We start from the raw sequence: 18,926 nt of genomic DNA, 5'->3' as shown, positions 1-18,926 counted from the left end.
TTTAAACAAATACTCAATCGCCCAGGGAACAAAACAACATTAGTCCTGCAGGCCAGAGTCTGTGTCCGTGTGCATAAGTGTGTGTGTACGTGTGTACGTGCGTGTGTGTGCGTGGTGTTGGCCAATACACGCCCTAAGTGTGGCGTGTTGGCCTTCATCTGTGCTGTCTAACAGCACTTGCCACAAATGCATGTCTAGGCTATACGGGGGTTCTTTGTATATTTTTTGTGCGTGTGTGTGTCATGGGGAGCGGTAGTGCAGTGGTTCGTGCGCTGCGCTACGAACCCGGCGGTCCGAGTTCGATTTCCGCTTTCGGCCAACACCAGTGACGATTATCCGAATCGATCCTGGGCATCCACTAGGTCAACTCAGCCTCAAATGAGTACCTGGCGCGGTGTGTAAACATATTGCCACAAGGGAGACAAAGGCGGCCGGGCGTGGTGTTGGCCACGCACCCCATCGTGTGCTGTACCGGCCTGTATAGGTGCTCACTAACAGCACTTGCCCCAACAGTCTGCTCAGGCTATACAGGGGATCTTTGTCTTTGTGAATGCGTGGTGCTGGCCACCATATTCCCTCGTGTGCCGTGACGGCCTTCATAGGTGCTACTCGCTAACAGCACTTGCCCCAACAGTCTGTTAAGGCTACACGGGGGGTCTTTGTTACTGTGTGCGTGGTTGACGGCTGCGCGCTTATACGATCTATTACTATATTTTGCCAGTGGCAAAATATAGTAATAGGTTTTTACCCTTTCAACTGGTACAAATACCAACAAACAAAATCAAGCGCCTCTTTAACCCTCCGCATCTTGATAATGATGGTCCCCTGATGGCGAGGTTCGATGATAATGGTGATGGTGGCGATGAGCGGTTATCTCTCTCAAGGCGGTGTTCAATAAAGATGTTCTCGTCGCGGAGGCGGATTTGATGAGTTTTGGGGGGGGGGGTCGATAAAGCATGTACCACTTTGTGATATACGTCACTGGTTAGTATGCAATTCGTATGCACGTCTATTTTGAACGAACTCTTTCCCGACATATAAACACATTGTGAACTCTTCGTATCGAAGGAGATCGATATGAAACATGATACTTTTTTATCGTTTACCACGAGGTAAGGGGAAATAATGACGTCGTTGATAATGATGTAGTAGTCAACAACAACAACAACAACCACCAGGTGTTATCGGGGGTCGCGGGTGCTACGTAGTGGGCTGTTCCCCAACAAACTCGCACTGACCAGAGTGCTGAATTGTGGTCAAACAGCCCCCACAACCTGCGCGGCATCGTGGTTGTTTAATCAACCACTTGGTGAACTAAACAGTTTTTCATGGATATATATATGTGTGTGTGTGCAGGTGTATAGCAATTAAAACGCATCTTTAAATCGTGCATTCGGCGCGTCGATACAACTCCATCTGAACAGTGCGAACGCGACGTTGCTTGCCGTGGGCTAATCTTAAGAGATGAGGGAGATAGCGACGATGACCATTGCATGACGGAGAGAGCCAAGCACATATAATATCGGACTTAAATGTACCCGCGCGTGAACTGCGCTGCCTTTTATTGGCAGCAGAGTGCTCACAATCACACGACGCGCACCCGGGCAGTGCGTCTACAGCACCACGCGCAGGCTAAAGCCCCCCCCTCCCCCCCGTCCGTCGGAGCATGGCCCTCGTGTGGTGGGTGACAACGGCCCCATCCGAGTGACAATCGACGCCGCGAGTTTGTCGCCTGTCAGAAAAGGCAGAGAGGGACGAGGCGACACTTCGCGCTCAGCGCATGCGTGTCCGGGCCACCCGCTTGCCCACCCCATTCAAAACGCACAACCCCGCCTGGAGATACGGGCAGGCGGGGCGGAGCAGGGATTGAGGGTTGGGGGGGGGTGTGGAGGAGTGGGGGTGGTATCTGTAGAACAGCATAGGCGAGCGAGCGAACAGCGCCATTCACAATCACAAAGTGAAAGCCACGCGCGCATCGCTCCTCGTTAAACGAGACAGATCCGAAGCAGCACTTTGCAACAATAAAGGACGCCGATCGCTGCCTATACGTGCATTGCTCTGTAACACGCCTGCCTCTGAACCCACGGCTCTCCGCAGTGCGCCGAGCTTGCACACACCGCAACAGCCTCACGTTTGAACTCCGCGTGTTTCAGAGAGATCGTGCGCCCGCCCGCGCGAGTGCTGTGCTGCGCGCGCGCGCGCGCACATCCGCAGTGCGCGCGCGTGTGTTCCGCGCGTGCGTTTCGCTTCTTAATTAACGAAACAAACCTCGCTGGCTCGACTGGCCGGCTGGCTCGCAGCGCTCCCCGCCGATCGGAGCGGTGAGGAGGGCTCGCCCGGCCGAGGAGGAGCATGTCGAAGCCGTCCTCCCCGCTCCAGCTCAAGCGTCACGCGCACGCAACGCAGTTGCCGCCCTGCGCCGCAGCCGCCCTGCAGGACGGCTCCGTCACTGCCTCCGGTGAGTTTCCACTGTTGATTTCCCCCACCCACCCACCTACTCCGCTTGTTGAGGTGCAGTCAACGCTGTGGTCTGTGTGAGTAGATTGTAACACAAGTCCCCAGCCCCCCCCCCCCGTCATTGTAATGTGGAATTGACACCACTTGCCCAGGGCCGCCAGTGGAGATGAATACCGCTTGAGAATGCGTGTTCGGCTTATGTGGACATGTTTTACTGAATGCGGTCCATTCGTCATCCCGAGCGTCAGGGTAATGTTTTGAAGATGATTGTCCATTGCAGCACGTAGGGGTGTTTTTGTTTCAATTCGCTGCCCGTTTATATCGCTGTTCATAGACATTACACATCGGCGTCCCTTCGCTCGTCTGAGTATGGGGACGCGGTGTGACTTTGACAAAGTACAGAGAGACGACAGGCGCATCGCATTTCCGAATGCGCGGTCGTTTATCATCCATCTACAACGCCTGCTTACCACGTGCGCGCATTTCATTTGCGCGGCCCATATGGGCCCAAGGTAGCATCCGGAAAGAGTGAGTCCGCTTAAGGGTGGAATCGATTAATGTTGCAGGTGTTATCGCTCATTTATGTGCTACGGAGAAGGGGCCTTTGTCCGAAACGTCGCCAATCATGCTCTTTCGTTTCGAGGCAACAGTGTTAATGTCGAGCTTGTTTAGCTTGTTATCGGCTATCAGATATGCTCTCTCGAATGATCGGATGATGATGGTGATGATGATGGATGGGGTCCTTTAGCCGCGTCGCAGTGGTCGATCAGACGCGCACTTTGCTCCGCTGGAGTGGTTTACAGCCTCCCGTGCTCCGGGCTAAGTTATCTCTGGCGGCGCTGTTTAAGGGGCCGCGGCTGTCGGCGGCTTTTTGCATGGAGCGCGCCGCCAACCGAGTCGTGAACTTTTGATCGTTGCCCCCGCAAACACACACGGCGCGAGCACGGTGCCCTTTATGATCCGCACGAACAAGCGACTCTCCGAGCTGCCGGGCTCCGAGCCGCCGTCGCGGCGCGGTTACGGGGTGCGGAGAGAGCCAGCGAGGAGAATGATTGCTCACCTTGTCCTGTGCACACACACACACAAAACACACAGAGACAAAGATCCCCCCCCCCCCGTATAGCCTTAACAGACTGTTGGGTAAAGTGCTTTTGAGCGAGTATCACCGATGAAGGCCGGCACGGCACACGAGGGAGTGGGTGGCCAGCACAACGCCCGACCGCCTTTGTCTCCCCAGTGGCGGTGTTTACACACCGCGCCAGATAATCATTTGTGGCTGAGTCGACCTCGGAGAGGCACAGGACGGGTTCAGATAATTGTCTCCGATGTTGGCCATGAGCGCGCTAACCGGTACACTACCGCTCCCCACACACACGCACACACACACACACGCACACACACACACGCACACACATACACGCACGCACACGCAAGGACCGCCCTGTGTGTTCCGTCGTCTGATCGTGTCTCCGCTGTGTCAATTCTAGACGACTCACGCGACACCGGCAAACTGCCGTGGCTACCGAGACGCAGCCGATGCCGCGTGCACTTTAGCATGCTGCGGGTAATATGTCTCTAAGTAGCATAAACTTTATCTGGTTATCTTATCATTATGAAGCGAATCGTAAATACTTCGGCGGGCTTCAAACGTCGCTGAGGAAGCGACCTCCAATGCGAGTTGATTTTGCGCCCTCCTTTGATTTCGCACGCATCGCATTTTGCCGTGATGCTCCGTGCCTCGGGGTCTCGCCCGTGCTTGACATTGAGACGCCGTGGGTACAGCGATGCGACTCGGGCCGCTGCTGCGTTGCGCGTACAGCAGCCCGGCGTTTGTCATCAAGAGTTACGCAGCAGTACGAATGTTTAGTGGAGTAACTGCAGCGCGCACCGAACACAAACTCAACGCATTCGTCGGAGAGAAAGAAAATGGTCCTTAAAATCAAAATAATAATTATGTATATATATGGGGAAGTGTTATTGGCGGTGTGATTATTTACGAACGTGTTGAGTCGATTCTGTGTTGCCAATTGTGCTTGTGCACGACTGCCCAACGCAATAAATATAATCAGCAAGAGTTGGTTGCGACAGGGGCGGTATACGTTCGATTCCCCGTCGTGCCCGTGGACACGACTTTCATTCAACCGCGGAGCCGATGTGCCAAGGAGCTGTGATTTTGTGATTTCGCTCAGGGATAAAAAGCTGCCGCAGGGCAATGGAGGCACGCCGAGATCCCTGTGAAGACGTGTGCTAAGCCCTGGCTCTGCCACTGCGGCGGTGAGCGCTGTACATTGTATCGTGATGAGTAGCAGCATTGTCGCGGGCACCTCACGCCGACACTCGTGGGGAGCAGGGGACGTGACTTTACCGAAAAAACCAAAGAGTATGAATACACGGTGCAAGCAGAAACGTCTCAGCACGGCACACTGTCGAATTGTTTCGCTCCAAACATAAGTTGGACGAGAGAAGGCAGCGCGAGACTGAGCGATGCATGCGTTGGCGTGCTTAGGAGAGCCAATGGCTTCGTGAGATATCTTGGGCGCGTGCTATATATATACGTGGTGTCTTCTGCGTAGGTAAGTTCTACACCTGTAGACTTATCGATATCATTTCTACCTAGGTTTGCTACGTACACGTGTCGCTAACGCGCAGCACGCAACGATTTCAATCGACACCATTGCAGGTCATACACAAGAAGACACATTTGCAGATTACACGTATAGACATATTTGTAAATTAGCCGCATTGAGATACTGTAGATACCTCTTTGATTCTTTCGGTAAAGTCACGCAGAAATAAAATAAAATAAATAATAGAATAAAGAAGTTTCGATTGCAACACAAGCAACCGTCATCAGGTAAATTTGAGAGAGAGACAAAACAAGTTCTACCTGATGACGCTTGCTTGTGTTGCAATCGAAACGTCGTATTCAATTATTTTACGTATTTTCTTTCGACGTGACTTTACCGAAAGAACCAAAGAGTAATTTCTGCAGTCACGAAAGCTTCAAATCACTGTAGATACCGTTTGTTTGCTATGCTCTGGGCTATGAAGAAAGGCCATTATCACAAAACGTCGCCGATTATATCCGTATATCCTGCATTTGTTCCCTTTAAGGCAGTGTTGTAGGCAAGTGTGTTGGACGTCGTCTTCATGGCGCGTGTGTGCATCACTGTCAACGCAGCGGCAGCAGATGACACGACGCCTGAGTGCGAGCTGCCGCTCTTAATAAGCGAGCCGCTGCAACGAATTAAAGAACAACAATTGCTTGCTGATCTAAGTCCCGTGTCGATCGCCGCGCACGCCTGAAGGTTTCTCAGTCATTATTTATAACGTGTTGATGTAGCGCGCGCGCGCCTTGTTGAGTGTGGTGTAGAAGCAGTCTACGCAACCAATGAGTGATAACTCATGATAGGCACTGTCAACAACGTTCGTTCAGCGAGGATTTACCCACGTGTTGAATTGGTATTAATCACCTACAGACTGGCTACATCTCTGTGTATACACTCTGTTTGCATATTGGATAGTTCTTTTTTTATGACACATTAATTAACAAGGGTTGTTTTTAGTGTGGGATATGTAATACGATATTGGAGCAGTGAAATGGGTAAAAATAAAATATTTGTCAAGTAAATTAATTCTATTTACATAGGAAATGACAGTTAAGGTATTTAAAATAATTTTAATTAATTGATAATTCAATGTATAATGCAGAGTATTTGCTCAACGCAGCATTATAAAACGAAAGAATTAATGTGAACGAAATATGCTGTACACAACACGCAATGCGCTCATTTGATTTATCGGAATCAGAATATTTATTTAGACGGATATATACAGATACACCTACCGCTGAAACAAACATCTGTTAGAAAAAAAAAATTCCCTACAGAAAGTAGACACACACACACAACCCCTTGGCAAAATTTTTGTTATTTTAAAACATACCCCCAAAATATAAACATCCCTCCCTTAACTTCAAAGACCCTGGGGACGAGTGCCGTTTGCGAGCACCGACGGCCACGAGTCTGTGTGCGGGTGCTGACCACACACCGGTGAGGAGCGGTGGCGTAGTGGTTAGCGCGCTGCGCAACGAACACCGGGGAGCCACGATCCATTCTCGCTCGTGACCAACATCAGTGACGAATATCTAAAACCGGTCCCGGGGACTCCCGCTATGTCGACTCAACCTTAAACGAGTACGCAATGTGATGTGTAAACATCAGCATTGGGGGAGACAAAGACGGACGGTCGTAGTGGTGGCCACCCTTGCACCCTCGTGTGCCGTGCCTTCATCGGTGCTGCACGGCTAACACCACTTGCTCCAACAGTCTGTTAAAGGCTACACGGGGGATCGTTGTCTTAGCCTTTGTGGTCTGCGCCACACACACACACGCGCGCGCGCTACGAGTGACGGAGATCTATTTTAGAACACGACCCGGCCTGGTGACCGCAAGGGGTGCAGGCCAAATCCCTGCGATATTCAGAGCTGAGGCCCCTGCGGCGCAAGGCGGTGGGCACGACGCGCGCGCGCGCGCTCGCTCGCTCGCCCGCACGATTGCGTGGCGCCGCCGCTAATCAACATCGACACCGCGTCCCTCGGGAGCGGCTTACGCACCCGCACCGCAGCGACGTAACGTGCACCTCAACCGCAAAGCCCGTTTAAGCGACGACTCAAAGCGCTGTCATCGTGTGGGTACACAACGATTATTACGCGCGACCTCAACATCTGCACGGCGAGCACACGATGATTGCCCTACCTGCCTGTGACGATTTAAACTTGCACGGCACGACACCGATGAGGATCGTGATAGCGCTCCCGTGCAGTCACACGCGCAGTGAGTAATCGGATCAGTCGCAGGCACGCGCCAATGCACTTGCTTCAGGAAGGCCGCACCACGTCGTGTGAAGCTTGTAGGTAGTTTGACCAATGCCGTAATTATAATATATATTGGGGGACACACACATACCCCCCCCCAATATTCAAATATGCTCAAAATGTCCCCCCCCCAATATATCGCTATAAAATATATTTCTGTTTGTATGATTGTGGTTATGGTTGTACTTTATTAATTCCTAATCTCTGCCATTTCATACAAGGAAACAAGAATAGGTAAAAAAGAAAAAAACAGAACAATGTAATACAATACACTATTAGACATTATTGTAAAAAATAAATAAAAAGTCCATCCCATGTGTTAGTGAATTTTTTAATATTTTAGGCAGGAAATGGCAGGAAATTAGTTTCCAAATTTAGATATTTTTCTGGGGGATGGACCCCCCAGATCCCCTAGAAGATTTGGTCCCCCCCAAATGTTGACTCCATGGCTACAGCCTTGCGTTTGACCATGGTTACAGCTTGGTGGACGGGGTGTGAGCGGGAGGGGGACCGAGGTTCGGTTCAGATATCCTTCATCACTGACGTTACCAGGTTCAAAGCGTAATGCGCTAGCCACTGCACTACCGCTCGTGGCTGTTTAAATTGCGATTCACCCCCCACCTCCGTGTTCTACGTGCGCGCAGACCTGCGGGGTAATTTTTTTTTTTATAAATATGGCTGTAATACAAATCGACTTTGATTTTAAGAATAAGCCCATTGTCGGGGGCGCTTGTTTCAAAACATTTCTCCAGCAAGACAAATGGACCCGCGCGGGGCAAGGGAAACCCTTCGCCTATTTTTAACGCCTCCGCTCATTATATAACACGCACCGCCACGGGTAATACCTTACGATCGGTGCCGGCCTTCGTACACGAAAACATGCATGGGGGGGGGGGGGGGTGGAGATGGGGGGGGGGCAACACGTTATTTATCCGAGCGAGAGAGAGAAACTATTGACGCCGTACACAATTTAAACACGTGGCTCGCGCGCGCCGCGGCGGGCATAGCGCCCAGCAAATCATTGCGGGAGCAGAGCCGCGCATTGATATTCATCAGGGCGCATACACAAGTCTCCGCAGGTCATAACTACCTTTTTTTTTGGAGAACATAACAGAACGTCACGGCGCGGGTATGTTTGGGTTGGAGTTAACGCAAACATCGCGAGACGAAATGAGCAAAGACCCCGAGCGGCGGTCGGCAAATGCGTCATTAATTACACTCGATGGGGGCAACCCCAACGAGCTCGATTGTTCTTTGGGCCAAAACATGAATGTACAATATCACACACAACCGCAATCGACGTCGTTCCGTTTCCCAAGGTGGCGTAATTAATTCCGCTTTTGCAGAAGGACGGCTTGAGGCTCTTGCAAAGCGTCGTTTGGTCGATTTGAAAGAGAAGATTTTTGTTAAATCTTGACTTAAAGCTTCGTGACTGCAGGAATTTATATTCTTTGGGTCTTTTGGTAAAGCCACGTAGATAGAAAAAATAATAAAAAATAAATAACAATATCACGACGTTTCGATCGCAACACAAGCAATCGTCATCAGGCGACGTTCATGTCGCAACACAAGCAATCGTTGTTGAAAGAGTTTCACTTCAATGTATCATTCCTATGTCGTTTGCGTTGGGAAAAGAAAATGAAGGGATATTTTGAACAATTATTTGCGAACCCCAGAACCGATGGAAGCGCAAATGAATCTCGCTCCAAAAAAAAGCCCTCTCCTCCGTTGCTTCGTGTTAATACGTATAATTGTGTTACGAATGTAAGGTTTATTGTTTTACACGCTTTCACGCAAATTTGCACTAGGAAAATAAAATTCCCGGCTGACAGCTGGATAAATGTCCCAGGAAACACTTTAACCTTATACTATTTCCTGCTGATAGATTTTTTTTTAAACATTTTTTTCTTCGCTACGTTACTTTAAAATGCGCTCAGACCTCAAGGCCGCGTACAAGTTTGCACAGGCGCGTCGATCAAAATCGGCCACAACGCTACAACTAAGCCGTGTCCGCGAGGCGAGTGGAGTTGGGGGTTCCTAGGGAGCCCCCCTACCCTTCCTACCCCCCCCCTGCCCGGGAGGGAGCGCCACCTCCTCCTGTACCTCACCCACCCCCCGCACCACCTAACATCGCTTGGCCTTGTTTGTTGCTCTTACGGATGAGAGGGCAGCGATGGATCGCCGCGCAAAGACTTCCCGGGATCCGGGATAGAGGGAGAGCTCGGTCGTCTCCCCCTCTCCCTCGGCTCGCCTTGTGTGTGAAGTGTGAAATTTTCCAGATGGCGTCCGCGATGCCGCTTATTTTATATTTATTCTCGTCTTTGTGTTTTTTTTTTACTTTAGGAAGTCGGTCCCACGACGGGAAAGAGTCAGCTCTAATGTAAACCGAGTGGCTAATTAACGTCTTACATTAGCGCTAATACGCTGATGGAGCTGCAGGTGGTAACCCCGTTGCGTGCGCCACAAGGACTTGTCTTTAACACCTTGAATTCGCTCAACTCGACGCAGTTTCCTCTTTGCGTGTGTTCCTCGAATGCCTTTGATTCGCCAACCCGCGCCATTGCCCCTTATTTTTTGTTACGGTCATTCCGGTTCCAAAGAGACTCCGATTGTCACAATTGCGAGTGTGCAATGTAATGAAATGCGTACGCATGTTGACCTTCTTTCGCACCGTACGTAGCCAACTGTGCTAATCGGAGGTGCGGGTAGGTCGCTTGTGTAGGTTACTTGCAGTCCAATACGGAGTACAGCGTGATGTGTGCAAGTGTTGTGCATCTGTCCCCGTGTGTGTGTGTCAGAGGGCATAGCGGTTAGCGCACTACGCTACGAACCTTTCGACTCGCGTTCGATTCCAGCTCACGGCCAACACCAGTGACGATTATCTGAACTGGTCCTGTGCCTCCCCTAGATCGACTCAGCCTCAAATGAGTACCTGCTGTGATGTGTGAGCATTGCCATTAGGGAGACAAAGGCGGCCGGGCGTGGTGTTGGCCAACCACCCCCCTCGTGTGCCTTGCCGGCCTTCATAGGTGCTCGCTAACAGCACTTTCCCCAACAGTCTGTTAAGGCTAGACGTGAGTGTGTGTGTTAGATGCTCACTAACAGCGCTTGGCCCAACAGCCTCACGCCGGCTATTGGGGTCATCTTTGTACGTGTGGGGGCAGAATCGTCAGCACGGGTGGTGCATCTGACAATCATCGCAGTCTGTGCACCCATAACACCTGGGGTCCATCCCGTGACCTCCTGCCATCCAGCCTTCGACAATCCACGCAGCTTCAAAGTTGCATCCGCGACAATCGCCATCCGCCACTTAAGTGGGTGGTGACGCCACCACGGCGCTTGTGCCCAGGCTACGTGCACCTTGAGGGCACCATCGAGCTTGGCACACGCAACCGCGATGACCCTTTGGGAACGTCACTGGCTGCTGCTGTTGTTGTGTGAGATGACGTGCGTGGGTGTGAAGGGAGGGAGGGGAGGGATGGGGGAGGGATTGGGGGAGGGGCACTGCCGAAGTTGCCAGTGCTTGGCGATATGAACCCCCGTTATCTGGGTTCAATTCCATACACGTGGGGCAGAGCATCACTGGCGCCAAGTGGTATCATAATCACCTGCCCAGAGCCTCCCCTCTGTCCACTCTGCCGTTAACACAGGTGGTGGATGACTAGTTGTGCGTACATCACCCAGCACGAGACAAAGGTGGTGTAATTGCTAACCTAATTTAATATTGGTGTTTGCAAGTGCTGTACGTGGATTCCTTTTTACCGAGAAAAAAAAAACAACGTTCGTCTATTATTGTCAGTTTGTTATGTGTGTGTATATTGCACGTTCTAAAAATGATAAACTACATGACCGCATTCATGTATGATGAATTAATGACCATTGCTCTAAGCGAGAGGAAATAACTTAGTATGATATATCGGGATATATATAGAGAGAGTTCCGCTCTTTAAAACTATCACGTGGTGTATGTCATGGGGATTTAACATAATTTATGTTCGCAGGTATGTACGATCGTCACCGTGTGTTCGGATACGGCGGTTGTTGTGCTTCGTTATATCCTGTGATCCCGGCGATCTGAGTTAGAGTCCTCCCGCCACCGAGCATTAAACGAGAGGAAACTGGCGGTATGGTAACATCGATTGCGTGCGCTCGATTTTGGCCACACGAACCTCACCATGTGCCCGCCGTGTCGCCCTTAAACAGGTGCTCGCTAACATCACTTGCTCATACGGTTAGTGTCGTTTAAACGGGGGGAGAGTTGACTATGTATGCAATGATGTGTACGTACCACTTGACCTACCTTGTATAGCATTAGTTGTGCATTTACTGACAGTCGCGTAGCTTCATTAACTTGTCAATCCGGCCGAGTGGCGCTGTTAGCGTTAGGCTCGACTTCACAGTTGCAAGCCTGCGAGTTCGAATCCCATTCGGCGGGTCGTCTCAGCTCATCAGCCGTGCAGGAGGGGTCGATAAAATAACGGACCTACTTGTGAGCGCTCCAACAGCGGTTGACCTCCACGCCGTAGGAATGTGACAATTCCTCCGCTGGCCCAGGGCCACGATTCGCGTAGGAGCTGCCTTGAGCAATGGGGGTCTGGGTGCGGGGGGGGTGTGCAGGGTGGGTGGGGGTGCGCGTCCTGCCATCGTTAACTTGAACTAACGAGACCACCACCACCACACGTGCGTCTGTGCGTAGATCCGGGGTTCAGGGCCAGCTACAGCCAGCTGCCCACTCCGCCGCCCACGCCGCTCGGACCGTGCCCAGCCATGGGCAGCAAAGCTCTTCCGGCGCCCATTCCCATCCACCCGTCGCTGCAGATCACCAACTACTCCTTCATGCAGGCGGTGAACGCCTTCCCGTGCGCGCTCGACCAGCTGCAGGGCTTCTACGGCAGCTTCAGCGCCCTGCAGGCCATGCAGGTGAACCAGTGGACGCTGGGCTACCAGCAGCTCGCCGCTCTGCGCGGGGGCGACCTCCCGCCGTCGCCCGGCGGGTTCCTCGACGTGTGTCGCCTCCCGCTGCCGGGGATGCCGCTGTCGCCCCAGGCGTTCCACGGCTGCAAGGCGCTCGGCGTGAAGAAGGAGCGGCCCCGGTTCGACTTCGCGAACCTGGCACTCGCCGCCACGCAGGAAGACCCGTTCCCGAGCAAAGGAGTGCCGCGCGCCTCCGATCAGAGCCGCGGCGGGGGCGACCATGGGTACCCGCCCGCGGCCGCGGCTGGGGACGGCAGAGCCAGGCCGAGTCGAGGCCGCCTGCCCGTGAAGACGAGGAAGGAGTTTATCTGTAAATTCTGCGGCCGCCACTTCACCAAGTCGTACAATCTCCTTATACACGAGAGGACGCACACGGACGAGAGGCCGTACACGTGCGACATTTGCCACAAGGCGTTCAGGAGGCAAGACCATCTCAGGGACCACAGGTGCGCCAACACCACCACTGATTTGCAATTGCTGCTGTTGTTGTTGCTGTTGTTGTTAACAGTCGGTCCACTTCCATCTAAACGACGTAGACGTGAAACGCCGTAGCCGATTGTTAGACTGTGTGGCTTGCGCTCCTCTGTACTGAAGCGGCAATGCATTGGCACGTGCACGCGACGACTTTGTGAATCGACTGTGTCGTCTGGAGGAGGGTGTACGACACACGTTTTATTTACGCAATCTGACCCAACATATGATCAATAATGAGACAGTAACGGTTGCAAGAACAGATCTCCGTTCAAGAGTTGATTGATCTCTAATTCTTCCGGGGTCGATAAATCAGGTACCTCGCTGTGTGCGACGGATGTCAAACCGTGGTCGTCTCGGGAGTAAACTGACCCCTCGTCACAGCAATGGGGATATCTCAGCACTGACTTAGGGCCGTGCAACTGAGATGAGTTGCTGCCCGGTTCCTCGTTTGAGCAGGGAGACACGTTCCGTTTTGGCCAATGTGTACAGCCATGAATCACTGCGTATCGTGCATTCCTAGAATGTACATTCTAAACCGCATTATAGCGTTGAGATAATAATAATAATGCAATTTATAACGCGCGCAAATTTGCGGACGTAACGGCCGCAACTCATAGTCTCATTGTGCCGCCCGTGCACGTGTACACTTGTGTTGATGCAATCCTAGGCACACCATACATTCTTCGTTATTTGCAACGTTTTTTTGCATGCTTAAATTGCATTAATGTGTCTTGTTTACACTTTAACGCACGGACACATTTATATAAAATATATTATTGATATGAGTTACGGCAATTGCTCCAGCAAGCACCTTATAAATATTCCCCCTTGTTGTTTCAACTGACAGGTACATACATTCTAAAGAAAAGCCTTTCAAGTGCCAAGAATGTGGCAAGGGGTTTTGCCAGTCTCGGACTCTGGCAGTCCATAAAACGTTGCACATGCAGGTAAAAGACTAAAGGAAGACGCTGTCATATGATTTCCCAGTAAGTTGTTGCAACAAAAAAAAAACAAAAATGTGTTTATTATGCCTTGCGAATCATTTATCTGCACGAACACATATTGGATTCATTCCCAAACGCTGCACACTTTGCCTAACGATCGCGATGCAACGCCATGCGTGAACACAACGCCATTTCCACTGATCCAGTTGCATTTAATGGCTAAGTGATTACAAATCCGTATAATGTAACTTCAATTTGCATATATTTTTTACACCTTATATATTAGACGGTGAACCACAATAGACGGGGGCTTTGAGTTAAAATACCGGTGGGTTGTCGACCAAGCACATCATCAACTTTCCAAGGTCGATAAAGCACATCCTAGTTTGTTGAACGTTATCAGTGTAGAAATCATTCTTTCCTGTTATAAAAAGATCCTCGTCGTGGGAATGTGGAATTTTACATCACATTATCCAGTCACCAATGGATTTCAGCACCGTACCGCATTCTATTTTGAACTTTGACATTGGATAGACACAATCTTAAATGTCAGACCCCGTTATCAATCTACTGCTCCGTTGGTAATGGGGTGGGGATGTTTGCCCATACTTCACCACGCTGGTCAGTGCGGGTTGGTGAAGTGGAGGAGGGAAAGAGGAGGATCGGTCCAGGTTTTACTCGCCCCTGATGTCAGCTGACAGCCGTTAATTGAACCTCAATCGCCGAGTTAATAGCCGCACTATGCCCAGCACTAAGCGACCGCTCGCCCATGAATAGCCTTTCCAGTATATACATAGTGTGGGACTTTATATAATATCTGGTTAATAAAAGTTTCGCAAACGTACCGCCACGCGCAGTTAATGTGTTTTTTTTTGCTCGTGTTAAATGTAGCTACCGATAGAACACAACTGTGAAACTTTAATTCAGCGTAGGCTTCGTTCGCGCTATATACATTCACATGAATATGCAGCTGTGCAGTGTATGTGGAGGCTATTATTGTACGTACAGCAGTCGTGCGTTTGATGTTTAATTTATTATTATTAACACGACAGCATAGACACGCGCTTATTGTTGAGTTGAGTGCATTGCAATAACCTGTGCATATACATACACAGTAGCTGTTTTTTAACCGCTTTCGCATCCACAAACCATTTCACCGTGGATTGCGTTATGGGTTGATCTAGTTGCCTTTATTACGCAACCATAGCATGCGCATAGCCCATGCACCATTGTCATCCACATCAAACACACGTTAACTAGTTCAAGCGACTTGAGACACACGTTGTGCACATATTTGCTGTTCACGTGACAAACAAAAAGGCACGATTAGACGATAGGGAATCTGACACTGAACAAGTGGCATGCGCAAAGCACCGAATTAAGAACGCCACTGCACTGACGATGTCAACACATCGTAACAGTTACTCATTTGAGGCTGAGCCAACTTAGGGGAGGGCAGTGCAGCGTCACGTGCCACTTGCTTCGAATGTTTCGTATGGCCGGGAATAGAACACAGGTCGACAATGATCGGAGCGGAGTGACACAGACTCGATCGAACAAAACAAAACATCTCACGTTTAGACTGCTGGAGTGAGTGCAATTATTGAGCACCTATTAAAGCCTGCAACGACACACAAGACACGTATCTCGTGTTTAGCCTCGTGGACGTTAGTGCGAATTTATGTTTGCGCACACTTTGCTAAATACTAACACGACAATTACACACGTAAACGCGCGCTCATTTAAGAGCACAGTACATCTGGACAGCAATTGACTGACGTGTTGTCCTTCTGTTTGCACGTGCGGGTGGTGTGTTGCGAGTGTGTGTGCGTCTGCATGCGCTTGTGTACGTGCGTGCGCGTCCTGCGCGTGTCTGTACGTGCGTGTGCGCGTGTGTGTGGCCGTGCGTGTGCGCGTGTGTGTGCGCGTGTGTGCGCGTGTGTGTGAGAATGTGCGTGTGCGCGTGTGTGTGTGTGTGCGCGCGTGTGCGCGTGTGTTTGTGTGTGTGTGCACGTGTGTGCCGCGCGTTGCGTGGGGAGCGACAGTGTAGCAATTAGCCCGCTGCGCGATGAACCCAGCTGCCCGAGTTCGATTTATTTGAACCGGTCATGGGCTTCCCCTAGGTGGACTCAGCCTCAAATGAGTACCTGGTGTGGTTTGTAAATGTCATCACTGGGGAGACAAAGGCGTCCGGGGGTGGTTTTGGCCACCCACCCCCTCGTTTGCTGTGCCGGCCTTCACAAGTGCTCGCTAACAGCACTTGCCCCAAAGGTCTGTTCAGGCCATACGACTGGGGGGATCTTTGTCTTTGATCATTGTGGCGGTGTGCGCATGCGCAATCCCCCGCAGGAATCGCCACACAAGTGCCCCACGTGTGCGAGGACGTTCAACCAGCGCAGCAACCTGAAGACTCACCTTCTGACACACACGGACATCAAACCCTACAACTGCGAGCACTGCGGAAAGGTGTTTCGACGCAACTGCGACCTGCGGCGGCACAGTCTCACGCACAGCCTGCGAGACGTCTTCTGAAGAAGGTTGCAGACAGCAGCCTGGCATGCCCCCATCACCCCCCCCCCCCACCAGCTCGCGTGGCTCCTAACACCTTCACAACGCAACCACGATCAGGCCAAGCCCGCATTGGCGCCCGCCGTGCGACGCGGCTGTTTGTGCGCTCCCCGCTCGAAGCAAAGAGCACGGTGAGGAAGAAGTTGGAGGTACGTGGGTGCGTGCGTTCTCCCGCAGTGCCCCCTTGTCAGAGAGGGGCCTCGCCACTTTCTTTTTCGGGAAGGAGGATGATGATTATGATGATGATGACGACGAAGAAGAATCCAAGACGTTACATTCGTGGACGGTGCCAGACGGAGGAAGATTTGCGTCCATGGTAGACCTCTACAATGCAATGTGCCTTACCGCTCGCCGGTTTCCGAGTGCTTGCTCGTGGACTCCAAAGCCATCATCAGTGCTTCATCGCAAGCCATAGGTACCCTGGCACAGAGCCAGCGTGCATAAGCAGAAAAAATGTGCACTCAGCCACCGAAAGCGTCTTACAGCTAAATGCTACCTTTTTATACTAATTATATATATTTTTACAAAAAAATAGAAGCTAAACAAGCAGTTCCAAGGAATGTTTCCAAGTTCTGTTTTATATGCAAAAGGCGCTTATGGGAGAACGCCGCTGATGACGAGGACGATGTGTCAAAGAAGAGCTCGCAATTTTGACTTCGGGAACTGTGATCTCTCGTGCTTTTTTATTTTTGAAAGGCCTCACAATTATGGAACGAGAGGATTCAGTGCATCGTTGATTGATTTTTTTTTTCTACTGTATATTTTTTGTTGACTAAAATCTTGTCGATCAGATGCCGTCATTGAGTTTAAATTGTGAAGTGGCATTGTGAGTACTGTGTACCTGCACGCCCTGTTAAGACAAATTAACTTACATTTTGTTTTACTGTGCTACATATATATACATCGCCAATACACATTTTTTTAATGTTAATTCTTTGACAAACATTGTGAAATATTAAAAAGCAGATACAAATGAATGTTAAACTGTTTAGATCGGGTAAAGTGGGTAGTCACGATCGGTCTAATGAGTGTGTTGTGTGTATCATCACAGTGCCAATAACAAGTTTCCACTTGCCTTGTCAATCTTAACATCGGATATGCCTGCGTGCCACATGTCAACAATAATAACAAGAACAGCAGCGACGGATGATTGGTGACAGTGCTAACATGCAGTACTGCATTGCTAACAAACAAAAAAAAACAAGTGCCTTGCTCAATAATGGAAACAGTTGCATGATTTCTCGAATGGACAACAGTCATCACGATACATGTTCCTGGCTGGGCCGTGGACCCAATACGAGGTTGGTGTTGACATCAAACGTGTGCGTGTGTGGATCTCGATTGGGAATTTGAACAGTTTGCATTTAAAATAATAACATATTTACGCATGCACACATACACACATACACAGACGCAGATCACTCGTATAGATTGAACTTGCGAGTTGAGTACTTTGTGCTGTAATTGGGCAAACCGAAATGCCATATTTACACGTAAACACGGAGATTTCCCTACAGCCTTAACAGACTGTGCAAGTGCTCTTAGCGAGCACATTTGGAGGCCAGCACGGTACACGTGGCGATCTTTATACACCGTACCAGGCACTCATTTGAGGCTGAGTCGACATCAGGGAGGCCCATGGACAAATTCAGATAATCGTCACTGGTTTTGGCCGTAAGCTGGAATCGAACTTGGGTCGCCGGGTTCGGCACACGAGGTGGTGGGTAATCATCACCACGCAAGGGCCTCGTTTGTCTCCCCAGTGGCGATGTTTACACACCGCACCAGGTACTCATTTGAGACTGAGTCGACCTACACAGCGAGACAAACACACACACATTCCCCAAGCGGTCGTGTAGGACTGTAGGAACTCTTGTACCGTTAGCGAACATTTATCGGGGTGTGACATTGCATGCGCAAAACAAGTTCAACGTACATACATCACCTCGGCCACGTCTGTCTCTCCCACCTGTTTCTTCACCACACCCCGGGTACTTCATGTAAAGGTGTTGTTGACCAACAACAACAACAACAACCGCCGCAATTCGCCGCGAAATTGGCAGTGACGTCACCACGGCCCTTGTTGTGCCAGGCTAGGTGCACGCCCAGGAAAAGTTCAGGTACCGCGTGCCGCCGGTGCTGTGCGTGGCCGGGAACAGAGAACCCCAGGTTGCCGCTGAACACGCAAGGACGAACACTGCAAGCGCATCGTCAAACGCGTGTCTCGGTGACGATTTGTGCCAATGCAACACGCGTGCCTTGTTCGAGTTTTTTTTCGCGCAGCTCTAAGAACTGTGCACAGCTGTGCCAGACGGTTTTTGTTTTGATATCGTGAACGGCGACTGTGGCTATTTCCCTCTACAGCAAAGCCTATCTTTGACTCGGGACATCTCTTTCTTAATAAACTTCCTGCCAAGCAGGGTGCCAAAGTCCAGCTGTCCGGGTCGTTCGGGCTTATCGAGAGCCTCGTATGCAAAGCGAGCTGCAATCAACTGACGCACGAATGATTGTGACTGCAATACATCGTTGTTTGTTGTGTATATATGTTTTATATCAAAGGGAAGGCACGGGCATACGTGTATATGGCAATAAAGAATAATCTACACACGCGAAGTTAACCATTTCATCCATCG

General features: G+C 50.6%; 1 protein-coding gene across 3 annotated transcripts; it reads left to right on the top strand.

Moving 5' to 3' along the window:
* The first annotated feature begins 1,904 nt into the window (after nt 1-1,904).
* OSR2 (odd-skipped related transciption factor 2) lies at nt 1,905-18,723 on the top strand. Of its 3 annotated transcripts, none has more exons than XM_078600515.1 (4): nt 1,905-2,458; nt 12,030-12,753; nt 13,629-13,728; nt 16,075-18,723. In XM_078600515.1, the coding sequence occupies exons 1-4, from the start codon at nt 2,353-2,355 to the stop codon at nt 16,255-16,257; spliced, it is 1,113 nt and encodes a 370-aa protein (XP_078456641.1). In that variant the 5' UTR covers nt 1,905-2,352; the 3' UTR covers nt 16,258-18,723. The 3 variants fall into 3 exon arrangements, with proteins under 3 accessions (XP_078456641.1, XP_078456642.1, XP_078456643.1); XM_078600516.1 differs by having other exon boundaries at nt 13,629-13,767; nt 16,075-16,210; XM_078600517.1 differs by lacking the exon at nt 1,905-2,458 and adding an exon at nt 10,867-11,029.
* Nucleotides 18,724-18,926: the final 203 nt, after the last annotated feature.

This window comes from Lampetra planeri, chromosome 14 (genome assembly GCF_965212315.1).
Source record: "Lampetra planeri chromosome 14, kcLamPlan1.2.h2, whole genome shotgun sequence".
Taxonomy (NCBI): domain Eukaryota; kingdom Metazoa; phylum Chordata; class Hyperoartia; order Petromyzontiformes; family Petromyzontidae; genus Lampetra; species Lampetra planeri.
This window is presented reverse-complemented; position numbering and strand designations above follow the sequence as displayed.